A 10,898-nucleotide genomic window follows, 5' to 3' on the forward strand; every position below is an offset into this window, starting at 1 on the left:
TTTTTTTTAAGCAATATGTTGTTTGAATTTGATTGAACATGCCATTTGCTCATTTGCAACAGCAACTGAAACTTGCAGCCTAATATGAAAAGTTTGGCACACTTGCTATACCAATAATCACTTCTCAGATTTTATTCTTCAGGGTGAAACGATAGATTTATAAAGTTTGTACAGTCAGAGTTTTCTGACTCTGACATAGTGTGTATATATACAAGCAAACCTCATGAAGCAAGTAAGCAAGCTTTTAAGACAGCAGTTGGAAAATGTTTACAGGCTAAATCTGTTTAGATCAGGCTTAATGCTATGCAGACTTTTTGGGGATTATTTCAAGGACACAAGCAGCCTTAGTTGTTTGTGTCCTTATACACTGTTATACAGTGCACCGAAAGGCGCTTTAGTAAATATTAGTGCCTTCATTTTGAGAAAACACGGCCTAATAATTGTTTTGAACCAAGAACCTAATAAATATGTTGTTTGCTGCCAGTTCAGAAGGCAAATATTTCCAGGTCACATAATCAAGTGGTGAGGTAATTTAAAAATCTGGCTGCCATCCTCAAAAGCATTTCTTTCTCTTGCCTTTGGCACAAAGGAAAAATGCAATCCGCATTTCCACTCACCATTGTTCTCCTGGATGTGTGTGTCCCTGACTGCACAATTTGCAAAGCTGAATAGATTTTCTGCAAGATTTCATAGTAAGAATTCAAATTAAAATACAGATGATCTGATGTCTGTTAATTTTAAATATATTTTTAAACAGTGCTTTCATAGATCTAATAAAGCTGCAAAGGTAATTTAGATTAAATTTTGTTATCAAAGCGACATAACCTTTGCTTCAAGCGCTTTTTACTCCATATCTTTGAATAAAAACAATTATGCTCATTTCTAGCTCCACATTCTTGTTCCAAGACTCTAATCAAGTATGTTTTGAACAAGTCACAATTTTGAAATGACCTCTGTGTTCTGTACTTATCTGTTTTTCTTCTTCTCCCGATTCCTTTAATTGATTAGCCCCTCAAAGGTCTTCTTCCCCAAAAGTTCTCATTCGTTGCCCCTTGCCTGGTTTCCATAAACAGAACCCAGGGCTTTTATACTTTGGCACCGCATGAGATTACCGTATGAGGAAATATGTCCTGATCTGATGTCAGTTTTGGCACAGGACTTGAAAATATATTGTAAATCAAGAGAGATGCCTGAAGCCTGAGCTTTTAATTTACAGGGATTAGTCTTACATAAGCTTACCACATGATTATGCACAGAGGTTCCTTTTTGAACTGTTACAAGTCAAGACCAGAACATGTTTTTGGATAAACCCACCAGCCCACCACATGCAGTAAAACTGCATCTATATTGTCAGATGTGGACCAGAAAAGGGACAGAGAAGATTTGGTTTGCAGCCCAAACTGCAAAGTTACAACCAAACCGAGGCATGTAAACAAAAATCACATGGTCTTGCTTTCTTGCTTGTTGGACAGCGTTTTAGTAGCCTGTCATCCTGCCAGGCTAAAGATTTAGCAGCTCTGATTTGACTGTAAATTCAGCTCAGCGTGATGGACGCTGTAAGTAAGAAGTAAGAAATTAATCTCTCATTACTCGACTTGCATATTTTCAGGTTCAAGGTTAAGAGAAAATCACATTGACATGAGGATATTTCAGATCCTGAGGCAGCCATGCTGAAGACGATAGCTTCCAGTGATTCCAATGACAGTTCCGTATGTGGATTATTTTTATTCTTTCCACTGCTTCTTTGTTCGCGAGGGGACGCCACGGCGGATGGAGCCGCATGTTTGATTTGGCACAGGTTTTTCTTACGCCTCATGCCCTTCCTGACGGAAATCTCCCAGGGATTTGTGTCTCTTCCCGGTCTCGAAATGGGACTTGTTCATGTGTTAGCTGAATGTGTTAACCACAACACCATGAGTATAAACCACTACAGGGCCATCCACCTCTGGGTGCTGCATTAATGAACCACAATGATCTATTTGATAAAAACAATGTGATTGTATCCATGCATGCATGGAGTTGTGAGGATCCTTATCCATGCATTTTATTTTATGGAATCCATGGAGCCTGATGGGTGGAGACAGCTTTTCTGGTTAAAATGTCTCTTAACCATCCAGCTAAGGCTGATGTCAATTTATTTTTCTATTATTTGAAGGTAATAGAAAATCATTTAGTTTAGGAAATGTCAAAAAAGTGAACGTTGCCGTCACAATTCCACTGAAGTGGCATCTTTAAAGAGACTGTTTTTTACTTTTATCTATTTGAACAATTCTTGTTTTTGAGAAAATAATTGGTATTTTTGTCTAGATAAATGACTTAGAAATTGCAGTTTATTATTTTTTTTTCTCCTCCCTCTTAATTAATATTTTCAGAACAACAGTCCTCACGTAATTTGGTGCTCCATGCATTTATTCCGATCATATTGTTCAACTTCCCAGTTATCACTGTGTGGCCCGCCGTGACTGAGCAGAAGAAAGACCTCCTTATCTTTACTGTATGATGTGCATTTTGAGCAGATAAAAGCAAAAGATTTTCTTAAAGAAAGGCTTTCACTGTGAAGTGTTTCCAAGAGAACTCTGTGCAACAAAAGGCTGCTGGATTATAGCAAAACTCTGAATCATTAGATTAACTAATATTGACACCAGAATCATTAAACAGGACTGCTTCTTGGCTTTGGGTTAATCATGCATCGTATTTCTTGTTCGTCATCCGACTCCTTGGACCCAAAGGTTTTCAAACAGCTGAATTGGTTTGACCTTTCTGTTTTTGACTCAAGCTGTTTTGAACCTGCAAACAGCTTTGTAGGGGGCGAGACCTTTAGGGAGGGATGAAGGTGCCACACTTGAAGGGAACGGAGTACACTGGATTTATAGCACAAAATGACAAGAGAATGATTGCAAAATGGCATTACCCTATTATCGTCTTGGAAGCTAAATAGCAAGTGTTTTAAGTAGAACCTCCCACTTGCATTACTTACATTTACACATCTTAAAACCACTTTAGTTGAGACGGGTGAGAAGGAGATATCTCTGTGCTCATTTTTTGTAAAAGTTGTTTGCCGAATGGTCACAGGTATCGGAGGCATTCGTAACTGTTGCAAATGTAACATTGTCCTGACAACGAATCTAGCATTTAAAAAAAGGATTTGGGTCGTTCAGAGTGGGCTTTTGCAGGTGTTACAGCACAACTACGTCCTCTGGAGACTCAACTCAAAATTAGATGCTGACAGTTGTGAATGAATTACAAGCAGCACAGACCGTATTGCAAGATGCATGAGCATTTCAGGCTGTGAATGTGAGATTGCGTTGCTGTATGGTTGTGCATCAGACTGTCGTTTCTCTCTCTGGCAGAGTATGGGCACATCTTTATACTCTCACTGTTGGATTGGGATTGGCGCAGAGTTAAATCATGTTTTTGTTGAGGGGTGAGTGGGTGAATAAGGTCTGCGTCGGTGCCGGGGCCGAAAGAGAGAGAGAGCACGTGCACGTATGTACCAAGATGCCTGCTTCTCTCCTCTTCTTCTGTGTCGGCTGTAAGCTGGGTGGTTTCAAGTGTACACAAGTGTACAAAGGGCATGTGCGCTGGGAACTGCTCAACACTCACAATAGTGGGAAGTGTTGTGGAAAGGAAGTCAGTAAGAGTATTGACATTAGCACCCTCAAAAGGGCTCATTTAAAAAGCGCAAGCAGTTTGTTATTCAGCTCATACCTGTTCGGTAGTCTCATGCCTCTAGCCTCACCTTGCTTTGTTCCTTTCCTTTCCTTTCCCCACATTTCCAGCTCTCTTGTTTTGTTTTGCTCTTCCTCCCCTCTTTTCGTCCTCTACCTCTCCCATCCACTCCAACTCTAAGCCCCCCCCCCCATCCCATGGTTCCCTCTCCTCGTCTCTCATGTCCCCTCCTCTCTTCGCCTCTCCTCTCTCATCTTGTTCTCCGCTGCATCGCTCAGTCAGTTGGAGAGGCAAGAGTCTCTCCACTCGCACTGCCTGCCCGCCTCGTCGCTGTTGCTGCTGCTGCCTCGATTAGCCGTAGCCTCTCTTCTCTTCCCTTTCATTTCATTTTTTAAACTTATATTCCCAGCTTAATCACAGCCTTCCCTTCCTCATTCTTGGAAGTGTGATGTGTTTTGCGGCCGGTCACGTAGCTGTTAAGTCCGCTGTTTCTCTCTGGCGGTGTGTTGTAGTGTAGCTTTTGCTTGCTTTTGTTGTGGCATGTCTGTTTACATCAGCAGCATGGGTCGCAGGGCAGGGGCAGCCAGGGGCAGCCGAGGGAGCAGCACTAGCAACAGAGGAGGAGCAGCTGGAGAAGGAGGAGAGAAATGTGAAACGGGACTGGCAGGAGCACTGCCAGGAGACACAACCGCGGGAGGTGGAACAGGAGGGATAGCTGAGGATCAAGTGGTAGAGAAAGGAGGAGGTCCAGGACGAGCAGTGTATGGAGAAGGATGTGGCTCAACAGTAGCAGCGGGAGGAGCAGGAGGTGGACTGGGAGGAAGTGTGTGTCGGGGAGTTTGTGTGTCAGTCCAGGAGCTTAGCTACTGTCTCTGTCTGCCCTGTTGTTGTACAGTGTTACTGCAGCATGGAGCCGACCCCAACATCCGCAACACGGACGGCAAGTCCGCCCTGGACCTGGCTGAACCCTCCGCCAAGGCCGTGCTCACAGGTCAGTTTCCTGTCTGTCCTTTACACGCTGCGTACACTCAGAACAGCAAATATGTGTTTCTTTCTGTCACGGTGTGTGTTCTTGTGCAGGCTGCTTGTGTGTACTGCTCATAGTTTCTTGTGTGCCTTCCCAGCGCTCTTCTACTCCTGTCTTCACGCTAAGTGTGACCACAACTTTCATTTCCTCTCTCTCCCAAGGTTTCAGGCAGCATCACCTTTTTTCTGCCTTATCTGTCACGCTCTCATTTTACAAGGCTGCGCTGCTCTTGTGTTCAGTGTGGACTGCACACCCATTGGTTACTACATCCCATTTTTTTTGTTTTGCTTCTCTCCAAGGCTGGAGTTTGTGGTTAGCGAGGTCGTGTCTCTGCTGTCTTTTTTGTTCTCTCTTTTTTATTTTCTCCGTTGAGTCTTTTTGGCTGAAGCTGCACTCATCGATCAGTCACTCAATAAACCATTGTTGAATTGTGTTGAATTTTTTTTTTTGCTCGCTTGCCTTTCTCTCTGTAGTCCTTTATTTTTCCTTCTTTCCTTGCCTTTATTCACAGAATTATATCATGAACAGCAGCAAATTGATAAGAACTTTGCACTGCAGGTCCACATGTATTAGCCGCTGCAACACCCTAATGTGTGCGAGGATAAGCATTGATCATCATTTCCTTCACGGCTTGATGTGAGATTTAGATTTTTAGACTGAAATCACAAGGAACTAATAGCTAACATTCAAAGCGTTTTGACTTTTCCCTTTTTTATGTATTAAATCATTTCCTTACGGTAAGGCAGTAGAAACAGGTTTTGACGTCCTCCAAGCAAAAGAAGGGGGAAAAAAAGCTTGCAGCGCATTAGTGACCAAAAAAACTTTGCTGTGAAACTCAAGCTAATTATTGGTTCTTTCATTGTTATAAGCTCATAAAAGCAGCAGGACTCATTACACCTATTCAGTGGTAGAGGAACCACTGGGACATAGTTACAGCTTTTTAATGAGGAGCTTTTGAAAAATATATATTTTTAATAAATAGTTAAAACCCCCTCTTTATTATTTTATCTCAGTTTCTTTTTTTCTTTTTCTTTTTCTTTTTTTTTTTTACATCTTTCCTTTCATTATCATCACTTCTTGGCATTGCATATGTGTTATTTTGACGATCAGAGCGCTTGTTTCACAGCGATCACTCAGATCGCAAAGGTTGAAAGACTGTGGGTTCGTATGGATCCGAATGTTTTGGTTCGCTGTAGTCTTAAGTAAGTAGACTTTTATATTCTCTTACTTTCGCTCTCTCTGGGTATTGATGTTGACTCTAAATCAGCACCCGCTTCTGTGTTTACGCTGAATTTCATCACCGTGCTGGTCCTCGCTGGTAAATGAGATGAACCTGGAGATACTACAGCGAGGAGCAGTGCGGTGTCAAAACAAGGCGCTCCACAGTATATTTGATAGAAAATGTTTACCGAACATTGCAGACTTAATTAAGTGTGCTTATACTTTATGTAATGACTCGAGGAGGCTAATAATGTAAACAACAAACCGACTGAGACCTGCTTCCAAATTGGGAGTATAGTAGTGCAGCTTACACTGCGCACTCGCAGAGAAGCTCACAGGAAAAGGTTTTTTTTTTTGTTTTTTTTTAAATGTTCTTCTCTGTGAACTCCTTTAATTAGAATAACAAGGATGTGAGTTGCTTAGAACAAGGGATGTCAAGCAAAGATCTTGCATGTGGTATTTACAAGCAACATGAATGTCGTTATTGTGTGGTTATACATGCTGATTTGGCCCGTTTGCCAGCATAGTCAGCAGTTGCAGCAGTGGCTGTGACACGGGGCTCATGAAGGTAATTAAGGCATTTCAGCTACTTCTGCCCAAAGTCATAACTCAGTCAAGTCTGAACACATTTTAATTTAATTTAATTTTTTAGGCTCAAGTGTGATTTACGCTTCCATGTGATAACTGGAAGAACTGCAAACAGAAACTGCTCAAAGTTAATTTGCCATATTCCCAGAGTTATCGCGATGCTTGCGTTTAATCAGCACCAATTGCCCATCATCAAATTCCTTTTTTATTGCATACACTGATTCAACTCACTGTTTGAGGACACTCGGTCTGCATCCAATGTATCGATGGAACAGGACAGTATTCCACCAAAATCGGAACATCTGTGCAAGGCAAAAACTGGAGCACGAACAAAAAACGCTGCACGCCTCCTGACAGAGCAACACCTGGAGCTGACAAAAAACTCAATGGAGAGCCACCTGAAATAGACGCAGAACAGTAATACCCGTGATTTATTTTTAACTTACTTTCTCATTTTAACGTCACATAACTCTGTTCAATTTACAATCCAGTCGGCAAAGAAGTTGGTATGGTGAAGAAAATGTAAATCACAATAGAATGCAATGGTTTGCAAGTAATAATAGAAATTCTATATTTGTTTTAAATAAGAGTTCAAAGGCATTTTTACTTTCTTTAAATGAAACTGACATTCATATTTTGATTTTGATGCCAGCTATGCTTATCAAGAGTTGGGACAGGGGGATGTTTTCCACTGTGTTGCATCATCCCTTCTTTTAGCAACTGTAATTATTTTGGAACTGAGGAGACCAATTACTGCAGTTTTAGAAGCAGACGTTTTTCACATAGATGTTTGTAATGGGATTTTAGCTGCATAACGGTCTAGACTCTCCCAGGTCATATCTTTAACATTTCATGACAGCCAAGTATTTACAATGGATAAGAAGTCTGGACTGTAGGTGGGCCTTTTTAATACAGAGCTATGCTTTGTAATGTGCGCAGAATTTGCTTTGGCACTATCTTGCTGAAGAAAGGTCCTCACTAAAAAGATGTCTGGATGTAAGAAAACTGGTGTGCATTCTCTGACCACCTTGCACCCTTTTGCCTCCAGAACTGTGTGATTTCTTCATGGCGTAGATTCTGCAAAATGTTGGAAACATTCCCTTAAGAGGTTTTTATCCGTATTGATATGATGACTGTCATACAGCCATCAAGTCTTTCCACTTCCTGAAGGTGCTGTAGTGGATTGATATCTGGTGACTGCGGCAGTCATTTGACTCAGTGAACTTATAATCATGTTTTAGGAAATAAGTTTGAGATGATTTAAGCTTTGTGGCATGATGCGTTATCTGGCTGGAAGCAGCCATCAGGACATGGGTACACTTCACAGCAATACTCAATTAGGCTGTGGCATATTGAATAATGATTAGTTGGTACTAAGGGGCCTTAAGTGTGCCAAGAAACTACCACAGCATTGCACCAACACCAGCATACTAAACCTCCAGGCAGGAAGGATCCATGCTGTTGTTTATAGCAAATTCTGACCCTATCGTCCAAAAGGGGCAGCCGAAACTAAGCCTCAACAGACCATGCAACTTTTCTTTTCCAATCTTTTTTTTAGCTTAAAGCTGAAAGCAGTCTGGCCATTCAGCTCTGGTATCAAAAAGATATTTTCAACTAGACAAATGCCACCCATTAGATATCTTTTCTTTTTTGGACCATTCTCTGTAAACCATGGGGATGGTTGTGTGGGAAAATCCCAGTAGATCAGTAGACTCAGAGAAATACTCATACCAGCCAATGTGGCACCAACAACCATGTCATGTTCTGCTCCAGTCGGATGCTTGGTTGAAAGTGAAGCAGGTCGTCTTGACCATGTCTACATGGCTAAATACATGAAGTTCCTGCCATGATTGTCTGATTAGATATTTGTGTGACATGACATATCGGAAGGTAAAACTCCAATTAGGAAGTTGCTAAACAGATACAGATCTAGCATAGAGCTGAAAACATAAATGATGATGGACTGCTTGTGACTCTTTTCAGGAGAGGCAGATGTGTGTTGTGACATTTCTGTGAAAAAGTCAATAGTAAAGTATTTACAAGGACAGCTAAACCTGTCAGTTTGAAAATGTGTCATTTTCAAAAATAATCTGCTGACGCATTCAGGCGAAAAAATATAGCTACCGGTGAAAATAGTTGATCACCGGCAGTCTGAGTCTCCACGCCACTACTAGTTCCCTTCATCCTGCGATGGTTTTGTTTGTGGCTCGGCTCAAACAAATCACCACATCTTGTTTGTACCGTGAATTATGTTTTTAATAGTAGACACTAATTACCCACGCTATCATCCCGTTACATTGTCTCTGCACGTCACGCCATTCTGGAAGGATTGCGCTGTTGTAATTACTGTAGGAAGTGATGCGTTTAATGGGATGCACTGACTGACAGTTTTAGTATTGAATATATGGTCTGGTTTTGGTAAAGGCTGCAGGAAAAAAATGAGCAGGGGGAGTTATTGTGAACGTATGTACTTGTGTTTTTTATTTGTAGCCTGTGCCGTGCTCTACGTGACGGTATGGACCTTTTCCCCTCGTCCTATGTATTGTGTGTCTTAGATTTAAAGGTTCTGCTCTATTCCACTTCTCTGCCGCAGGCCAGCACAGCTTTTAGTCTGCAGTGATGGAAGTTTATATTGACCCATAAATTAGCTATACTGCTCTGCCACATCCAATAGGGTGCTCTTAGGAAAGTCTGTCCCCTGTTAGCTGGGGATGTGAAACGGAAAGGCAAAAAAATTCTGTTGATATATTTATTTTAATGTGGGTTCAAACCCCTCACACTGTGTTGTAATTTTAAAAAGCAACTCTGTCAGATGACATCTGCGAATTAGTTTTTTTTTTTTTTTTTTGTTTATCTTTTGTGAAGTTCATCTCGCAGTTTGGTTTCCTGATCAGGATGAACATCACAACAAGACAGACCCGTGTGGACTGCCAGCTTTTTGTTCTGTTAATTTACTCAGGCGCTCCCCAGATGCTCTTTTTACACACACACAGCCAGGGAAATCTGCAGATTGCTGTTTCAGTCTGTTGCAAGCATCAGACACAACTACTCACGTCACACTAGGGGGTAGACTCACATGGACAGCTTCACTTCCTACGTTTCTGACAAGTATTTGATGAATAAAGCCCTGGTGTTGTGCTTCTTGTTGGTTGCAGAAGTTCAGTTGTGTTAGACTCTTGTGCTCGACCACATGACATGTTTCATCTGTTAAAGCACGCTCTGATTGGTATGCACAGCCTGTCAGAATCTGCTTTAACAGTATCAGTTGCACAGAAATAAGGAATTAGTTCTGATAGAAATGTAAATTCTTCAAAGGAAAGAAAAAAGCTGGAGGTAAATCTGTCCTCATTACTCTAAGATGCTTTTGTAGTATGAAAGCTTAGAGAGTAGCAAGTTAATTACATTCCTTATCAGGTTACAAGGGAGAGTGCGCACAGGTTTGCTGTGAGATTAGCCTGTTGCTAAATGGTCAGTGGCTCCTGAAGTTGGTTTTAAACTGTGTTTGTTGCTTGGTTCGGCTGACTTGTTAGGCCTGATTCAAAGTCCTGCGTCATTTTGAGACATCCTGAGAAACACCAGATGGATTAGCATTTTATGATCAAGAAAAGTAATTTTTAGTACAACCTTGAGGCACTGCTCTCTATCACAAGGTGAATGAGAATGTGACTTTTGGGCAGCCTATTAAATCAATTATGCACAGTTTCTGATGGACAGAGTATTTCACGTTGAAATCCTTTTGAAAGTGAGCTGTGGACTTCAAGATTAACCAGGATGAACCTTTGATGATTCACGGTGGACTGTGTATCACAAGTGTCAAATAACAGGATGTGGTGAATGCTAAAACATGAGGTTTTAGCATTTAAATCCTCCCTCTGGTTATTCAAGATCCTGTCATGGTGATCCCAGCCTAAGCAGGGTATTCCACATGTACCTGTCCTCAGCAAAGTTTCCTCTTATTCTGGAGGATCCTGAGGTGGGCCCCAAGCTAGATGATATATATAATCCTTCTAGCAGGTTCTGGTTCTACCCTGAAGTCTCCTCTGAGTGTGAACAATCTCCAAAGGAGGCACTCTAGCTTAACCCTCTGGGGTTGCTGGACGCGCCGGCGCGTCAAAATCACATGACCAATTTAAGACGACGCAGCTATGAGATGCAGCACGTCAGAGTCTCCATTTCAACTTGGTTCGAAAGTGCGGACTTCAAACTATATACCAGTTTTTGAATTGTGTCGATGGGCCACGTAAAACCAGAGTTATGATAAAAAATACACGTGATGTTTTTTTTCTGAACAAAACAGCGTTTACAGCGGGAAGAACGGTAAAACTGCATTTTCTACAGACAGCGCTAGCAAACACTCTCCGCTTGCGAGTGAAAAAAGAAAAAGAAAAAACAC

General features: G+C 41.5%; 1 protein-coding gene across 2 annotated transcripts in view; it reads left to right on the plus strand.

Moving 5' to 3' along the window:
- The window catches only part of LOC102299711 (poly [ADP-ribose] polymerase tankyrase-1), a 108,228-nt gene that overhangs the window by 9,771 nt on the left and 87,559 nt on the right, over positions 1-10,898 (plus strand). The window contains exon 4 of one of the 2 annotated variants that reach the window (XM_005931861.3): positions 4,565-4,660. The exons of the other annotated variant lie outside the window; for it this stretch is intronic. Coding sequence (XP_005931923.1) covers positions 4,565-4,660 — 96 coding nt within the window. The remainder of the gene's footprint in view (positions 1-4,564; positions 4,661-10,898) is intronic. 2 annotated transcript variants of the gene reach the window in all.

The sequence above is a fragment of the Haplochromis burtoni genome, unplaced genomic scaffold (genome assembly GCF_018398535.1).
Source record: "Haplochromis burtoni strain Fernald_Lab_line unplaced genomic scaffold, NCSU_Asbu1 Contig_151, whole genome shotgun sequence".
NCBI lineage: Eukaryota > Metazoa > Chordata > Actinopteri > Cichliformes > Cichlidae > Haplochromis > Haplochromis burtoni.